The 19,436-nt window shown below is 46.3% G+C and overlaps 1 protein-coding gene across 4 annotated transcripts in view; it reads right to left on the bottom strand.

Moving 5' to 3' along the window:
• Nucleotides 1-19,436, bottom strand: part of HDLBP (high density lipoprotein binding protein) — a 1,657,332-nt gene that overhangs the window by 519,977 nt on the left and 1,117,919 nt on the right. For all 4 annotated transcript variants that reach the window (XM_078665718.1, XM_078665720.1, XM_078665719.1 and 1 more), the window contains exon 18: nucleotides 12,998-13,219. In XM_078665718.1, the coding sequence (XP_078521844.1) occupies nucleotides 12,998-13,219 (222 nt within the window). The remainder of the gene's footprint in view (nucleotides 1-12,997; nucleotides 13,220-19,436) is intronic.

The following is a 19,436-nucleotide window of genomic DNA, read 5'->3' as shown; positions in this document are numbered from 1 at the left end:
GACACCTATGCACCCAGCTATCGTGGGTCTGTTAACTCGAAAACTCTGGTGCTCCTGTGGGTGTTAGCCCTAGAACCCCTTAAGTTTAAAGGGGTTTGCTGAAAGTCCTCTCCTAATTGTCCTTAAGCTTTAAATGTCCAACCACGACTTTCCACATAGAGGCGAACGGCGTCTCGCGGCTGTGTTCTCAAACTGCACGCCTCTCCGTGGGTCCCCCATCACACTACCTTGGGTGGTTCCTTGTGGTCCCAGCAATTCTACAGGCTCTAGGCCTTGTGTAATAAAGTCATGGTTCTTATACCACTTTAATATATGGTTTGGTGCCCCCCCCCCCCCGGGGCCCAGTGTATATTGTGCTATTTACTGAATTTCTTGTGCATTGAAATTGTGTACTTTATAAACGTAAAATGGAAGGGCTCCGGCAAAGGGAGTTAGAGAGATCTGTCACAGAGGTAGAAGAACAACTTAATAACTGCATTATCAGAGGGGAACCAGCTGAACAATATATATTAGATCTAATAAAAGTTAAAAGCGAAGCTGAAGATGAACTAGCAAAAAAAGTGGCAGCATACTATACAATCCGAAGGGAGAAGTGCTACGAATATAATGAAAAAGTTGGGCATGTACTCGCTATGCGTACCAGGCAGATAGCGGCAGAAGGGACTGTAAGGGAAATTAGAGATGGAAATGGTAATTTGCAAACAGATCCGGAAGAGATTAGGGAAGTATTCAGGAAATATTATCAGACCCTATATGATTATCAATATCCTTGTAGTAATGAAGAGATTAGGGAGTACCTAGAGAATATCCCAACTGAGAGGGTTTCGGATGCAGATGCAGATAGATTAGAAAGTGAGTTAGAGGTGGAAGAGATTACAGAAGCTATGGGTAGACTCCCCTCAGGAAAGGCTGCTGGTCCGGACCAGATACCTTTAGAATTCTATAAAACTTTCTGGGGAATACTGGCTCAAGAGTTAACTAAAGTGATCCAAGCTGCCCAACTCGGTGAGTCTATCCCAAAGTCGTGGGGGGATGCAGACATTGTTTTAATTCTAAAAAAAGGTAAGCCGCACATTGAGCCTGGGTCATACCGCCCCATCACATTAATGAACAATGACGCCAAAATATATTCAAAAGCTCTGGCAATGAGATTTGCTGAGGTGATAAGTGCTTTAGTCAGCTCTACTCAACACGGTTTTATTCCTGGTAGTGGAACAACCCACCACACTAGGAAAGTTATAACACGGTTCGATGCCGCCGAGGTCACAGGAGACCCGATGGCAGTAATGCTGCTGGATGCTGAAAAAGCGTTTGATCGGGTCTCCTGGAACTATCTGTGGTATACTTTAGCAAGAGCTGGATTTAGGGGCGGTTTTATAAAAGCTTTACAAACTTTATATAAAGAACCGGTTGCGGCTTTAAGAGTCAATGGGGGCGCTACAGGTCAATTCTTGATCAAAAGAGGTACACGGCAGGGGTGCCCATGTTCCCCCCTACTATTCGCCATGTATATGGACCCACTGATCCGTAAGCTAGATCTATGTCCAGAGATAACTCCGTTACCAACACTGCTGGGACCCTGTAAGATATTGGCTTACGCTGATGACGTGGCGGTGATTACTCCAAACCCTACGGAGGCAACTGTTTTTATAGAAGAAGAGGCCCGTAGATTTGGACAGATATCGGGGTATGCCCTAAATGCTTCTAAGACTCAGATTATTAAAAATTCAGTGACCATGTGGGACGATAATCGTGTGGTCCAGGCAGGGACCTATCTCGGAATAAATATTTCAGCTGATATAAATAATTTGGTGGGAAATAATATCGCTCCAATAATAAGTAAAACAAAGAAAGATCTGGATCGTTATGAAAATGTACACCTATCATTAGTAGGTCGGGTCAACATTATTAAAATGATGATATTGCCAACATTTTTGTATATATTTAGGGCAATTCCACTTTTATTTGATAACAAATGGTTCAAAATATGTGAACAAATGATCAATCGGTTTATATGGGCTAGAGGAAAGACACGCAGGGCATTGAGATATAGGTCTCTACCGCGGGAGCGTGGGGGCTGGTCTTTACCAGATCTAAGAGTGTATTATTGGGCTGCTGCATTCCAAAATATGTTGGGATTGGTGGGGGGGGGGTGCTGATGTGGATGGATGGGACAATATTGGTTCACTTGCTATTTATGGTTTGGTCTTGGGTAAAAATGTGGAAAATATTTTTTTGCGATTCACTGAGGAAAGTTATTATAAAAAAAACACGGTTCAAGACTATAATGGCTGCTTATAACGTTTGGAAGGGAATATCGAAAAAGATAGGAATTGGGAAATACAATTTTTATACTAGGTTTAAAAATAATCCTTCCCTCCCTAGTATGGTTTTTTCAGGAGCTGTGTTTCAAGATTGGGAGAGGCGGGGGATAAGAAAGATTGGAGATATTCAGGGCCCCCAAGGTATATTACAATTTGTAGAACTGCAGGATAGATATACTTTAGATACAAAACATTTTTTTAAATATCTCCAAATAAGGAGCTGTTTAATAAACAGGAAAGGAGGGCCTTTGGGGTTTGATAGAAATGTATTGATGGACCTTATAGAAGTAGGCTCCGATTGTACTATAAAGAGATTCTATTTTGAGATGACAGCATTAAAAAAAGATGATATGGAGAAATGGATCAATAAGTGGTCTGAAGATTTGGATATAACCAATGAGATCTTTTCAGAGTCATTAGAGATGGGAATAAAATTGTTGTGCTCATCATCTTTACAGGCTCAACATTATAAGATCCTATATCATTTGTATTATACGCCTGGGAAAATTGCTCAATGGGGGGGTCTTTCGGGAACCACCTGTTTCAGGTGCGGTAGTTCGGAGGCGGATTTAATACATATTTTTTCACTCTGCCCACAATTAGATAGTATAAAACAGGATATCGAGAAATTTTTGCAAAATGCACTATCAATTACAATAGAATTGAATTAAGTGGTAATGCTACTAGGAGTTAACCCCGAGGGCTATGTGAATAATGAAAATGTTGTATTTGTTGTGATGGCTATTTTCAGGCTGTTAGTGGCTTCGGTATGGTTGGATCCTAATCCTCCCACATATCATCAATGGCTGGGCAAGGTATTATCTACACAAAAGATAGAATCTGCTATATATGCTAGGAGGGGGAAAAAAGGTAAGAAACTTGGTCTGCAAATACGGGAGCCCCTCATTCGATGGAAACAAGGTCCTGATCATTGATTATTGGATTATTGGGGGGGGGGGGGGGGGGGAAATCGAGAACGTAGCGTATAGAATTTTACGTATCTACTGTATATGTGATTTATTTTGGAAAAACTCGGCATGATTTGGTGTCATACTTTTCTTTTTTTTGTATATGTTCCTATTGTATATATGAATCTGTGCTGTATTACATTGAATGCTATTGTGTCCTGCCCATGTCTTAAGGGGAAAAGGGGGGAAAACTCTTCAATAAAAATATTTAAAAAAAAAAAAAGAAATTGTGTACTTTGCTCTGTAATCTCAAAGATATTACTAGAGAGTGTTTAGAAATACATACATATATATATATATATATATATAAATACACATATATATATATATACATATATATATATACACACACACACACACCCACACACACGTACACGTGTTCCCATCCTTGTGGGGACTGTGTGTGAATACCTGCCTTGTGGGGACTTACCTTTCCCAATGTTTTTAAAACACACAACTAACAGAAAAATGTTAAGAAAAAATTCATGATACAGGATCCTGCTTCAAATTTGCAAATATATTGTTATTTAATCGTGCGCACAGCACCATCCTTGTGGGGACCTAGTCCATAACACTATTTGTGATTGAATACAGTCGAAGGCACATGGCTAAATGTTTATTTTAGCAACAATATACACAAACAACATTAAAATATATTCATATGTGAATTGTTGCATATATAATAGGGGTATACATTAAAGGCAGATTATCTTAATTTGCCAGAAAATACCATATCATGCTTAATGAAAGACACTTAAAGCTGCATTTAACCTATTTATTAGTGCTTAAAATCTTAGGGGATAAGGGAACTAACACATGAAAAAATTAACATATGCAACAAAAGAATATGGTCAAGTGGAATCCAGAGCTTGAGTAGCTGCTTACATTTTTACCAAAATAGATGTTTAAGTTCCAACAGAGATACTGAAATAGTGTGTACATTCCAAGCTTGAATCCCATTATAAAGGGTGTGAAGCTAACGATGTTCAAGTCCACACAGAGGTTGTGTGTAATTATAGAAATGCTCAAGTCCCCACAGAGATAGTGTGTTATCATAGAGATGTTCAAGTCCCCACAGAGATGGTGTGTTATTATAGTGATGTTCAAGTCCCCACAAAGATAGTGTGTTATTATAGCGATGTTTAAGTCTCCACAGAGATAGTGCATGAAGGTGATTGTGTTTAAGTCCTCATTAAAATAGGACACACACACACACACACCTTGGGTGGATCTCATTTCATTTAGACATTGAAGAGGTTATGATCTGGTAAACCAAGCTGTTTTATACTCCTTCAAGACTTAGCCTGAAGGCTGCTCTCCATAGCTACCACTAGGATAGCTTTCAATAAAGGTTGTCGTTAACCTATCATCAATAAGGGTTGTTTGGACTGGTGCAAGGTGCCCACTAGAATAGTTAACAGCATATGCCAGGCCAACTTCTCACATATACGAATCTAAAGCTCTACATGCCAAGAACAGATGCATACTGGTAAGTTGCATTTTCCGTTCCAGGTATATGAGCTGTAGATTGTATACTTGTGCATAGACTATACAGCAGTTACCTCTTTAGCGGTGGCTACCTGTATCTGTTGCAGTGGTTTCAAAAAGTGTTCTTAATACAGCATGGCCCACACTAGCTTGTTGTTTTGCATGCACATCTACACAATCGTGTTTTGAGAACATGTGAGGGGTAGACCAAGTTGCTGCTTTGCAAATGTCATCTAGGGGAATGTTCCCTGAGAATGTCATAGATGCCCCTAGTTTATGTGTGGAGCCCCAGGGGGAATGGTTAAGGTATGTTTGGCTTTCGCATTGCATATTTTGATACATTTAACAATTCACCTTGCAATCCCTGTTTTTGAGATAGGATTGCCTTTATGAGGTGGGGAGAAAGCCACAAAAAGTTGTTTCGTTTTTCAAAAGGATTTTGTTCTTTCAATGTAGTAAAGTATTGCTCTTTTTACGTCTAGTGTGTGAAGAACCCATACTGCTACTGAGTTTGGTACAGGGAAAAACACTGGGAGCTCTGCAGACTGGTTAAGGTGGAAAGCAGAGACGACTTTAGGTCGACATTTTGGATTAGTCCTTAGACCCACTTTGTTATGATGGATTTGAAGAAATGGTTCTTGTATGGTGTGAGAAGTTGGCCTGATATGCAGTGCTCACTATTCTAGTGATCACTATGTATCAGTCCAAACAACCCTTATTGATGATTGGTTGTAAGTCAACCTTATAGACCAGCTATCCTAGTAGCATGGATACGAGCAGTCTAAGGCTAAGACTCTAGAGGGCGTGTTAAGCCAGCTGTTTTACCATCACATTACCCCTTGAACACCCAGTGAAAGGACACCACACAAGTTGTTATGAAAATAAACAGTGTATTTATTTATAACAAGACTACCCTGGCTCTTTATGAGACAGGGAGCTAAGCACACAACAAAACTCTTATAAAAATACTTAAGTTAGCACAGTATATACAAATGCCCGAGGGGCACGGGAAACCATATACTCAAAAAGTGGAATGCGAAACTACTAGCAGGTAAGTAACAGTACTAATAGGCTTTGGAATCGCTAGGACTTGACTAGGGAATCGTTAGATTACTACTAGGAGGCCCAGGGGACTCGGGTGCAGAGTGTGCACTCTCACGCGGGATGCGGGACAAAGTCTATGGGAGCTAGAATTCACAAAGTTAGTGTTCACGGGCGAACCCGACCTGGTAGGAAGAAAACGACAGTGGATCCTAACCCTAGGATAGTGAGGCTATGCTGGGACACCGAAGTGCCGAAGTTACCTAGCCCAGGGGCTGCAGCTGCATAGGTCTGAAAAGACGTCGGGGATCTCGTTGCCGGACCAGGAGCCTGGAAGAAGGAAGTTGCTGGCAGGCGACCAGTGAAGAAAAGTTCGATGGATCCAAGCCTGGATCAAGGAAGAAGAAAACCTGAAAGCAGAGGGGACCAAGTTCTTGAATCACTAGCCAGTGATTAAGTGGGCACCAGGATGGCACCGGGCGAAGTCACCTCGACTAGGTGAGTGGGCGACGCTGACTCTGCAGATCTCACGGACCAGGAGGCGTTGTCGGCGACCAGGATGGAGAGGCGAGCTGTCCCACGATGGATGAAGCTGTCGGCGTCGAAGTTACCCAGGATTGGGCAACAAGCCTTGGCTAATTCAAGCCCACGCGGTGGACTCAAAATGGCGTCTTGAGTGGACCAGGAGGGTCCGGGGTGCTCCTCTTTTGGAAGGGAGCAAGGGCCAGCCTGGAGCAACCAGACCAGCAGCAGAAATGTCGTCGGGCGTCGTTCAGAAGGCCACAAGCCAGCGGGCTAGTAGCCAAACAACGCGGTGAGCAGCAAAAAGCAGAAGGGCCCCACGCAGATCGTGGAGATGCTGGGAGGCTGCACTTCGGTGCTGGAGCTGCTCAGGGTCGGGGCTTCTCGGACCCCAAAGCACTCACCAGGAAATTACTCGGCGGGCTTGCTGGAAAGAAGTCGTGCAGTCTTGAAGATGGCCGGTCCCTCGAGGTCTCGTCACACCCACGAATCTCAGCGTGACTGATGATGTAGGTAGAGGTCAGAGGTGCCAGGGAAGCCGGTTCTCGTCGAGCTGGGCAGTCTTGATCCGGAGGAGAGACTTGCAGCAGACCGCAGTGTTCTTAAGATGGTGCCTGCGGATGCAGGGTGACTACTCCTTAGTCACAAGGGAGAAATCTTAGGAAGAAGTCTTGAGTTCCTTTCGTGGAAAGTAGTTTCAGGATTCAAAGATGATCTGATCTGGAAGGGGGCCAGTTCCTACCTTTATCCTGTAAAAAGGGGCTGGCACGCGACTAAGTCCTGCCCTAGGGGTGGGACTAGGAGGGGGGTGGTTACACCCACTTCCTTGGCGGGCTTTTCCCCAGCACAGGGTCTGGAGTGACCCTGGAACTGGTTCCAGCCAGCCTATGCACAGTGAGCACCGGGGTGCCACGTGCAGTCACCTTCCTCTAAAGCCCTGCCTACCTACAATACACAAAACCCTGTCTGGGACGGTGCTGGCACCGCCCCTGGCAGGAAACCCTTTGTCCTTATCTCCTGCTCTGGGAGGACTCCCAGCAGCAGGAGGGCAGACTTGTGTCTCGGTGGCAGCATCCATTTTGTGGAGCTGAGGCTCTGTTTGACTTTAACCGGGTTATAGGTTACATGCATGTCGTGTCCCTCTAGAAGGGTGGAATGCTAACCCCGTCGCCAGAATTGGCGAGGGGTTAGTATTCCAATTCGTATGACACCTTACTCGACATGTTTTGATAAAGCGATACCAGAGTTGGCATATAACCGCGAGGATTATAATGCACTTAAGAGTATATGGTATGCGATATCATGGAAACGGCTAAGGGATGGATCCCGAAAGCCGCAGACAGGCTCAGCTCATGCCAGAGCACCATCTCACACGATTCCAAGCACTCTGCCTTCAGGATTGTTAAGGCCTGCCATAGGAGTGACTGATAGGAGATCTGTGTGTCCATTTTAGGGTTAGATATAGGTATACTATATCTAAAGCAAAGGGTGATTACACCACCTTGCCCCAGCTGTCAAGCAGCCAGTTGTGTCAGATTTGGATGGCCAGCCAGGGGTGGCATAATACATGCTGCAGCCCCTGGTAGGCCCTGGGTACACCTATGCCCTGGGTACCTAAGGTACACTGTACAGGGACTGATAAGGTGACTCAGTATCCAATTTAGATATGTACCTAAGGTACATGGAGTCCATTTTAACAGAGAGAGCAGGAAGCCTGGGGTCCTGAATAGCAGGATCCCAGGCCAACTAAGTAAAAAAACCAGCAAAACACCAGGCAAAAAGTTGGGGGCAACCATAGTCAGGGATCTACCTTCCTACATATGGTTAATGCCTGGAGTTCACTGACTCTTCTGAGAGATGTGATCGCAACTAGGAAAGCTACTTTTCATGATAGAAATTGCAATTCACATTTATGCATAGGTTCAAATGGGGCAACCCATGCAGGTTCCATACTGTACAGGGTGTAACTAAGTGGAATTATTCTGTTAAGTCCTTCCATAAATGCCTTGATAGCTGGTATTATAAACAAAGACAAATGTCTGTTTTGGAGATAGGCTCCTATTGCCGCAAGATGTAGTCTAATATGCTAGATTACATTGAGGTAGATGGAAAAGGTAACAGATGATGTCTTGAATGGAAGCATCTAGTGGGTTGATTTTGTTATTTGTACAGTAAATTACAAATCTTTTCCACTTTGCGGCATAGCAAGCTCTAGTGGTAGGATGTCTAGCCTTCTTAATGAGGTTTATGCAGTGTGGCAGTAAATTAAGGTAGCCAAACTCTCAGACTTCAGGTGCCAGATCGCAAGGTTGAGTTGATTGGGATCTGGATGCCTTATCTCTCCATGGTTCTGAGTGAGAAGCTTGGGTGAGAGGCGTAGCTTTTGATGAGGAACTACTGATAGTTCCAAGAGGGTTGTGAACCATGGTTGTTGGGCCAATGTTGGAGCAACCAGGATCATTGGGAGGGAAATGCGGTTTGAGTTTCCGGACCACAGATGGAATGAGTGGTAGAGGCGGAAAAGTGTAAGCAAATTTGCCTGAGCAGTTCATCCATAGAGCATTGCTTTTGGACAATGGGTGTGGATACCTGGATACGAAGCTTAGGCATTTTGCGTTTTGATGTGTGGCCAAAAGGTCTATTTCTGGGTGGCCCCACATTTGAAAAAATGGAAGCTAGAACTTGAGGGTGAAGGTCCCATTCTTGGATCTGCTGTGGTTGGCGACTGAGTGGATCTGAAATTTGATTGTGTACTCCTGGGAGGTGTTCTGCAAGGAGATATATTTTTTAAGGATTGGCCCATGTCCATATGCTTTGAGCTAAGTGTGAAAGCTGGAGTGTGTGTGTCCCTCCCTGTTTCTGTATGTAGTACATTGCGGTTATGTTGCCTGTAAGGACCAGGACAGCTTTGCTAACGAGGTGGAGTTGAAAAGATTTTAATGCTAGGAAGATTGCCAACAATTCCAGGTTGTTGAGGGGTCCATATGCCTTGAATGGTATGGGTTTGAAGATGAGCTCCCCAGATGCGTCTGTTAGCACTATCTGTGGAACTGGGTCGAGAAACAGCCGCCCTTTGGAAAGGTTTTGTGTATTACACCACAGCAGCAAGCGATGGGTGCAGTCGTCTACCAACACCAGATCTGTTGGGTGACCTTGAGCCTGGTTCCACTGACATGCCGAACACTCCTGTAAGGGACGCATTTGGAGTCTTGCATAAGGGACTATGAAAATGCAAGAGGCCATCATCCTGATTAACTGCATGAACACCAGCCGTCTAAATAAGGGAAAACGTGAATGTGCTGTCTTCTTAAGAGGGCGGCAACTACTGAGAGACACTTGGTGAAGACTCTGGGTGCCGTAGTCACCCAGAGTGGGAGGACCTTTTAACTGGTAGTGTTGACCATCTACCACAAACCTGAGATATTTCCTGTGAATGGGAATTTGAAATTAGGCATTGTTTAAATGCAGAGTGGAGAGAAAGTCGCCCTGTTGAAGTAGTGGAAGCACCTATGGAAGAGTGACTATGTGGAAGTAGTCTGACTGAATGTAGAGATTTAGTGGTCTGAGGTCCAATATGGGCCTGAGAGAGCCATCCTTTTTGGGATTAGAAAATATAGGGAGTAAACCCCTGTGCCTTGGTGAGGTGGGGCGGGGGGCTGATTCTATTGCATGTTATTGTAAGAGAGAGAACTTCTTGTTTGAAAAGTGTTAGATGTTAGGTGGACATTGGACGTTGTCTGGGAGGAATGTTGTGGGGGGTAGAGGTGAGTTCCGTGCAGTAACCATACTGGTAATTTGTCTTACCCACTAGCCTGTTGTGATTGAATTCCAGACAGGTAGGAGCTGTGTTAGCCGTCCCCCGACAGGAGTGGAATGATCGGGGGTAGTGGAGGGAAGTCACTATTTGGAGATAGGGGAAGTTACTTCCTCTGTATCCTCCCCGAAAATATCCTCTGGATGAGGAGGATTGAATGGGGCTTTTATAAGACGAGGCAGTATTTTCTGATGTAGCTGTCTGAGACACCCCTATAAAAGGAGCGACAAAATGAACCTCTGTTAGAGGGTAGAAGTAATGCCCCCATGGCTTTAGCAGTCTTGGTGTCTTTCTTCATTTTTTCCAAAGAAGAATCGATTGTGGGGCCAAAAAGGTGTTCCTGATCAAATGGCTGATTAAGAAGTGCCGACAGTACTTCTTGTTTAAGGCCCGAAATTCGAAGCCAAGCGTGTTGTCATAGCAAAATTCTGGTGTTAATGGCACACAAGACAGTATCAGCTGCATCAAGGGCACCTTTGATGGAAGCATTTTATAAGTTTGCCCTCTTGAATTAGGTCGTGAGCTTTAGCTTTGTATTGGTCTGGTAAGTGTTGCATCAGTTTTTCTAGATCATCGTAGTAAGCTCTATCATACCCTGCCAGGAGAGCTTGTGCATTGGCAATGCGCCAATGATTGGCTGTTTGAGATGCAAATCTTTTGCCTGATGCATCTATAAGTTTTGATTCTTTGTCAGGTGGAGGGGCATCACCTGTTGTCTGAGTCTTTGCCCTTTTTCGTGCATTTGAAACAACAAGCAAATCTAAAGGTACCCGACCCCTGATGTAAATTGGGTCTGTAGGAGCAGCTTTATATTTTGTGTCCAGCCTTGGTGTAAGTATTCTAGCTCCAACAGGGTCTTTGAATACTTCACTGGCGTGTTTTATCATACCCTTAAGCATGGGTAGTGTGTTTGTGGTTTTTTCTGATGGAGTGAAAGTTTCCCTAAAAAATCCTCTTCTAAGGGGTCAGTGTGTAATTCCACCCCATGGTATTGATCAGCTCCATTAATGAACTGTGCGAAACCAATATCGTCATCGGGTGGTGATGGTCTTGAGGGCTATAGATCGGGCTCATTAGTACGATCCGGGTCCTTATCATAATCATCCCAGAGGTCTGGGTCCTGTGGAATGGTGTCCTGATCATCATCTCCATACCCTTCCCATCTCCGTGTGCACCTCCATCCCCATCATCATCATCCTGGTGCCCAGGTGAAAAATGTGGTGGTGGTGAATTTGCTGGTGAAATTATACGTGTTTGTTAAAAGGTGGAGGAGAGGAAGGTATGTAAGGGGGAGAGGGCTTAATATCCATGTCTTTTTTCTTTAAAGGTATGTGGTAGTCTTCAGGGAGGTCCAGCTTCCGTTTTTTGGGCAGTGTTGCTCAAAGTTTCCCAGTGTCTGGGTCAATATGCAACTGTTTTTGCTTCAGATCCAAAGTCTCTTGTGGAGGAATTTCTTTAGATGGAGTCTGTTTACGAGGGCTCCCGTGTTTTTTAGGGTCGGGGCCCTTCGGTATGGCCTATTTAGACTCCAAAGGCCTAGCTTTTCCCAGTTTCGGATCCGAAGGCTTTTCTTTTGGTTACGAATTTTTTTCTTTAATTGGTTTAAGCTCCAATGCTTTTAGTTTAACCGGTGTCTGTTCCGAAGCTTTCAGTCTCGGTAGTATCGGCTCCGAAGCCTTTGTTTTTTGAGTGTCTTTCGGTGCCGAAGACTACGTTGGTGCAGACAGCGGAGCGTCAGACTTGGCCTTGTGTTTTGGTGCCGAAGATATGGGTTCGACACCTGGATGGGGTTGGCTCAATCCCGAGCCGGAAGGCTTGTCTTTATGTTTCATGGCCGGGCTCGAAGGGGGGCGTCTGAAACAGTAGCACGGTGATGACCTGAGCCCGAGGGTGAAGGTGTAACTGGCGTTATTGGTGTTTTTGTGAGCAGCTGGGGCTTGTTACTCACAGTTCGTTGAGACGGAGTGATGTTGGATTCCTCTTCCATGTCGGAGTCGTCAACTTCAGACACGGTAATGTGCCCTTCTTCGGCGCCGAGTTGGAATTCTGATACTTCTCTGAAGATATCGCTACCGGACTAGTGCCAGGTCTCATCTCGTGCCGGCGAGCCCAATGGTCACAAATTGTTTTGTTTTTTTATCGGAATGATCGACAGGCCTTGCAGCTGGTTTCTTCGTGCGCCGAGGAGAGGCAAAGGTCAAAGACCTTGGGCAAGTCCGTGTGTGGGAACTTGGCACCACACCCAGGGCATTTTTTAAGTTGAGGCCTCACGGCCCGCGTTTAAGCATCGAGCGAAGTACTTGGATTTTTACGATGCAGGTGGAAAGGAAAAAACTAGATCAAAAACAATACCATAGAGTGGTAAGGATTGCGCGTCGAAAAGGTTCAAAGACTATCCTTAACGTCATAATACACACCCGAACCCGATGGAGGAAAAAAACCAATCTGAAGATGGAGTCGATGCCCATGCGCACTATTGGGAGGAGTCACCTAACTCGTGACTACAAAACCTCTTCCAAGACAAAAACAAAGTGCAAACATCAGAGCCCAACACCAGATGGCGATCTATGCACAAGTATAAAATCTACAGCTCATATGCCTCAAACATATATTTTAAGCCTCAACTAGCCTGCTCTGCACAAACAAAAAATCCTACAATAACTTAAGCTTTTTCTGTTTAAACAGGGCATCATCACTATTTCCAAGAGCATCTGGCAGTGTATAATTATGCGACTGCTTCACAGTCCACGATTTACCGCAGTACAGATTACAAATACATGTACACATTTTGGTTACACAAATGCAAAGCTGGGAAGCTATGATAGTTCAGCATTTCTCACCAGGTTCTTAATGCGGGTCTCAAGCTCCTTCTGTGCTTCCTTCACAGCTTCCTCAGTACCAATGATGGTTATCAGCTCCTGGTCTTTATCCTCTGGCATTGGAAAGATGATTCGGGCACCGGTATCATTCCGCACCTTGCGAATGCTGCTGCCGCCTTTACCAATAAGAAATTTGTGGTACTCTGGCTTAGCGTGAAGTTCTACTGTGTAGCTTTTAGTTTGCTATGCCACAAAGAAATACAAGAAAATGTTTACTGAGGAATCTCCAGCCACAAATTTAACAGGCCTAAAGAAAATATTGAGAACACCGGAGATTGCTTTTAAAAGTAATCACATGAACATGAGCAAACTGACACAGTAAGAATCCCTGTTAAAGATATGCAGAGTATAAATAGCACTAGTTCTTTAGTTGTAAAAGCAAAATGTTTTAGCAAAAAGACATTTCGAAATCTTGATTTATATTGAGTTTTCAGTCAATGATATCCAAAGAGGTGAGCTTGGAATATGCTCCTTAAATTTGCTAATACGTTGCTCAAGTTTTATATAATGTTCAAAGTTAACTGAAATCAGTTAAGCAGTATCACAATACACTAAGACTGCCTACATATTTCCAATACAACTATTTAGCATTCAACAGAAAATAGCCAACAGAACATCACACCTGCATACAACACAAGAGATTTATTTTATTGGATGCCCTTAAAAAAATTACGTTTACGAGTAGTTAACAGGGGGTTGTTGGTAGTGCTTAAAGCACTGAATCTAATGAAAATCATAAATTAGGTTAGTGCACATCATATCCTTACCCCAGAAAATGTACTTAAACTCCCACCACTGACAGGCCCTCTTTCTGAGAAGCGTATTTGCATAATGTACTAAGCACCTCACAATACCATGAATTACATCTATATTGGTTTTACATGCATAGTAGAACAAGTTACTTACCTTCTGTCACAATGTATCTGGTAGAGACTTTCTAGTTGCAGATTCCTTACCTTTAGAAACTCCCCCAGGCGTCAGTCTGGATCTGGAAAGTTTTCAATAGAAGTATCCTTGCGCAACGGTAGGTGGAGTCGGTCGGCTCCACGAGTCAGTCGTCTGCGTGGACGCCGGAATGACATTGCAGAACCTATGTAGACACTGCCCATGCACACTTAAGTAATTTCTGAACACGACTTTCCACGCCAGTAGCAAAGCCATGAAAGACACTGACCACTTGTGCGCCAAAACTAAGGCCCTTTAGGGAAGTTCCTATCCCTAGAAATCGGTTAGCTGAGTGGGGCTGTAAGGAATCTACAGCTAGAAAGTAAAAGTTACTTATCTTTGGTAACAATGTATCTGGTAGTGAGGATTCTGGCCGCAGATTCCTTAACGTAGAATTATCCCCAGGTGTGAGACTGGATCCAGAAATGTTTTTGCCACAGCATCTCTGCGCGCCGGGGAACGGCACCACGTGACTCCACCCTGACGTTGTCCGCGTACGTGACATCAGCAAAGTCACATAAGTCCCACCCCAGCGTGCTGACAGTTTTCTTCGGAGAAATGTTACACACCACAACGTGGAGCCATCACCAACAAAACTGTGAGAGTATGGGAACAGTGTGCGAAGAAGTCAGAGAATCAGAAAGGAAAGAAGCGAATGGTGAGGAACAGCCCCATTAGGGACAGTGCCCAAGAGTGTTGCATTTATTTATTTATTTTATTTATTTGCATGTTTGTATGGCGCTGTGAATCGACTCCCGGAGGAGTATCTCCGCGCCTTTGGCAGCAACTAAAGAACAGCAACTCGTCATAATTTAGTTCAAAGCCCTAGGCCAGCTAATAATTAAAAAGGAACGTTTTGAGTTTCTTCCTAAAAGGGAAATGTTCCCTGCATACTCTGATTTCCTTCGGGAGTTGGTTCCACAACTTAGGGCCAGCTACAGATAGGGCCTACCCCCCTTCCTAGCCTTCATGGCCCTGGGAACACATAGCAATTCCTGATCTCCTGATCTCAAAGATCTGGATGGAACATAAGGGATGAATTTTTCAGTGAGGTATCCAGGACCCTTTCCAATAAGGCATTTATGGATGACACAGCAGATCTTAAACATCACCCTCTGCCTTACTGGGAGCCAGTGCAGTTTGGCCAACAATGGTTTTGAGGGAGTACGAGGCAGGACGTTTAAAACTAGTCGTGCAGCAGTGTTTTGCACAACCTGCAATCTAGCCAGGATACCCTCATTGGCAGCCAGCAACAAACCATTGCAGTAGTCCAGCCTACTTAACACTAGTGACTGGACCAACGTTCTCCTGGTGAAATCCGGTAGCAGAGGGAATACTCTCCTGAGAAGACCAATGACATGAAAACATGAACCCACCACTTGATTAGTTTGTTGTGTTAGGGTGAGCTCATGATCCAGTTTCACTCCCAGATCTTTTACCACCGTTTTGGGCTCAGGGACGGGGCCAAGATCTTGAGGCCACCAGTCCGGAGTCCATAAACGTTTGGCCTCTCCGAAGAGCATAACCTCGGTCTTGGAGACGTTGCACTGCAGGAAGTTGGCTGCCATCCAACGTGCCACCTCCTTCATCCCCCGGGCGAAGGAGTCACGCACCTCGGGAGTCATGATTTTAAAAGGGAAGAGGAGTTGGGTATCATCTGCGTATGATACTGGAATGAACCCGTGGGATCTCATGATGTTAGCTAGGGGCGCCACGTAGATATTAAATAACGTAGGGCTCAGACACGAGCTCTGCGGCACCCCCTTTGAGATCGCCACCACCTCTGATTGGTATGGTCCCAAGATGACTCTCTGGGTGCGTTTCCTGAAGAAGCTCCTTAGCCAGGCCAGAGCCTTGCCTTCCAGACCGATGTCGACTAGTCTGGAGGTCATGATGTCATGTGACACAGTGTCGAACGCCGCTGACAAATCCAGAAGCACCAGGACAACGGAGTAGCCCTTGTCCTGTAGCATCTGAAGATTGTCAGCGACGGACAGCAAGGCGGTCTCAGTACTGTGCCTGGGCCTAAAACCTGACTGAGAGGGGTCGAGTCCACCCGTATGTTCAATAAATTTTGACAAATGCTGATTCACATGTCTCTCAGCGAGCTTCCCTATGAAAGGGAGAAGAGAGATCGGTCTCAGATTTGTCAAATCCGACCAGGGGATTGAATTGTTTTTACGTAGAGGTCTCACATGAGCCTGTTTCCAGGCTAAAGGGACTTCCCCCGTACACAAAGATAAATTGACTATATGTCGCATTCCAGCCCTCAGATCTTCCAGCAGAAGTGGCATAATACGTGCTGGGATGATGTCTGTCGGGCACCCACTCTTTGTTTGCATGACAAGAGCAATCAGCTCTTCAGTGGAGATGGGTGGGAAAGCGGCAAGCTTCTTAGCCTCATTATCTGTAGTCATACTATGCAGCTGGACTCCACAGTCAATTGCAACTGAATTGTTAGAGATGGAGTTTGACGCAAGTATTTTGTTATATATGGCGTCGATTTTCCTGATAAAAAACTGTGAAATATTATCACAGAGTTCTTGGGATTCGATCCCCTCAGTGTCACAGGCAGTGGGCTTGGTGAACGTCTGTAGAATGTTATACAGGGTTTTTGCGTTAGAACCCGCAGCTGATAATTGAACTGCTATATGTTGTTTCCTAGCAGCACGGATTTGCATCCCCTGTAAAGAGCAAAGGGCTGAGGCACAGCTAAGAGATCCTAACCCAGAAGACTGCAGAGGAGGTAGACACTCCAAGCAATGAAAAAGGGTAAATATCATGAGTAGGCCCCACACTGGGGAAAAAACAGGGTGTAGGGATGCAGAGTACACATGAACCCACCGTCCAAGCACCAAAAAGGAAGGAGAGGAACAAGTTAACAGAATGATGCATTCTGCCAGGGAGGAAGTGAAAGAGGTATTCGCAGAAGACAAAGCCACCCTGAGGGAGGCGAGAGCAGAAGACCAAGCTGAAGGCCCTCGCAGAACGGGGAGGAAGGGCGGGCCGTGAAGGAATCTGCGGCTAGAATCGTCTATCAGATACATCTTTACTGAAGGTAAGTAAATTGTACATCTGATAGAGACTACTAGCCGTAGATTCCTTACCGTAGAATAGATACCCAAGCCATACCCAGAGGGGAGGAGGGTCTGCGAGAGATCCTCACTAGCTTAGAAAAAACACAGGGCCCCAACAGGGGATGTTGTCATGGGGACAGGAAGGACGGCCCAGCCCCCGCCAAGCAGAAGTGCGCAAGAACAAGGCGAAGGGAAGGCCAGGATACCCCAAGCCTACCAGAGGTACAAAGGGCATCCGCCAGAAAACCCCTGAGGGACAGACAGCGCCAAAAGAGTACCAAGGAGGAAAAGAACCACTCAAACTCCAAGGAGAAGAGGTGGAAACTGAGGCAGAGCCCGCCGCAGGAGAACACACACACAGCGAAGGGGACAGCTGAACTGGCATCAGTCCCGATGCAGCGGACAATGCAGGAACGGCCTGTGGGAAAGTGCCATCTTGCTTGCCTTGGTATGCCCCCACTTTTTTTCTGAACTGCTGATGTGCTTTGACTGAGTGTGCCCTGGGTCCCTGCCAATCAGGTACACAGGACCTGTGTTCCTTCCCTAAAAAAACCAGCTATGCTGAAACAAAATATCCAATTGACATCTCTGGCCACTTGTCAGCCCCTAGTAAATGGTACCCTAGGTACCCAGGGCATGGTGACCAGAGAAGACTCCTGAGGGCTGCAGCACTTATTGTGCCACCCTTAGGGGCCCTGTACCCTGGCACCCACACACTGCCTTTGCAGGCTGAGTGCCTAAGTACAAAACTAAAACTAGAGAAGACATGGCACACATCCGTGTGTGCCATGCCCACAGAACACACTGCCCTGGCATATTTCAGTCACCCCTCTAGCTGGGTGCCAGAGGTGAGGGCACAGGAGCCCTGTGCCTCTACAGTGCCCAGGGCCGTTCCTGGGCACTGTAAGTGCAGTGATGCCATTTAAGAGTATATGGTGCTGGGAGGTTGTCAGTACGAACTCCACAGCACCAGAAGACTGACAAGTTTGGTACCAAACGTCTCAGCACATTAAACCCGCACGGATGCCAGTGTGGGATTTAATGTAAAATGCACGAGAGGGCATCTTAGAGCTGCCCTCCAAAACCCGAACCTACAATCCACGTCTGGGCTGAGTGGCTGCAGAGGCCGCCACACAGCAGACATGCTGCTGGACCCCTGGTGGAGAGCCACTCGCTCTCCTGGGCCTGCAACAATGCACATCATGGGCGAGGTGCTATGTCTCCTCCCCCAGGATGGACAGGGGGAAGCTTCAAAGGCATACCGCCTCTGAGAGCTTCTCCAGGCTATTTGCTGTACCCAACAACTGACCCCCCACCGGTTCTACCCCCACTCTGGCAGGAAAACTGGTGGGAAAAACTACGTCAGGCAGGAGGGTGTGCAACCTTTGCCAACTCCACCCCTCAGGTGGAGGAGACTAGGTGAAGCAGGACCCCAGGCTCCGGCCATCTTGTAGATGGGGAGCCCTGCCCAATCTCAACTAGGCTCCTGCCCCCATCCCACAGGAGAGGAGCAGGCTAGGGGGTGCCCTCACTCCAGGACAGGGACCCTTTTGTCTCTGCCCTTGCCCTACCTGTAACACCCCTAAATTTAGTATTTAGGGGCTCCCTGAACCTTCCTTCCTCAGATCCCAATATCAAAAGAAGAAGAGGAAGAAGACTCGCCGCGCAGCTGCTAACAGGACAATAACCACTGACTTGGCCCCAGCCCTCCCGGCCTGTTGATCCTGGAACCTGCTCCCGCCTAATCCCGGCGACCTCCGCAGACTGCAACCTTGGGACACCCAGAGGACCTGCCTGCCTTGACCCTCTCGAAGATTGGGACTCCCATAAGCAGAGGCTAAGCTGCAACAACCCACCTGGTGCTCACCAGGAAGCTCCGCACCACCCCACTCTGCACCAGCCGAGCCCGGGCCGGGCCAACCCGAACCAAGACCACGAGGACGTCCCCCCGGCGACTGGGACCCGAAGTCCAGTGCCCAAAGACCCTCCTTGACGAACCAGCAGACGCCTGCAGACTCAGAACCAGAGGCCACCCCAACCGCGAAAAGCCGAGGGTAAGCTTTTCCGACACCCAAAGACACCCCTGCACCAGGCGCCCAACAGCCCCCTGTGCCTCCCTTTGGGGTACCTACCTGTGCTCCAAGATCCCAACTTACCTCTCAAAGTGCTGGTCGCCCCTGGAGAGTCACCGTCCCCGAGCATGCAGCCTTTTTTCCTTTTTCAAGATCGTCATTGGATAACATTGAGCGCCCGACGGCTCAAAAGCACCCTGTAACCAGCCGCCCGAGTGCCGCTGGCTGTGACCTCTTTGCCCTATGCTACTTCACCCCTTGCCCTGAGCAAGTGACCAGGAGCCCAGCTCCCAGAGGCGTGTGGCC

Source organism: Lissotriton helveticus, chromosome 11 (genome assembly GCF_964261635.1).
Source record: "Lissotriton helveticus chromosome 11, aLisHel1.1, whole genome shotgun sequence".
NCBI lineage: Eukaryota > Metazoa > Chordata > Amphibia > Caudata > Salamandridae > Lissotriton > Lissotriton helveticus.
The sequence above is the reverse complement of the archived record's forward strand: the minus strand, read 5'-3'. Positions and strand labels throughout refer to the sequence as shown.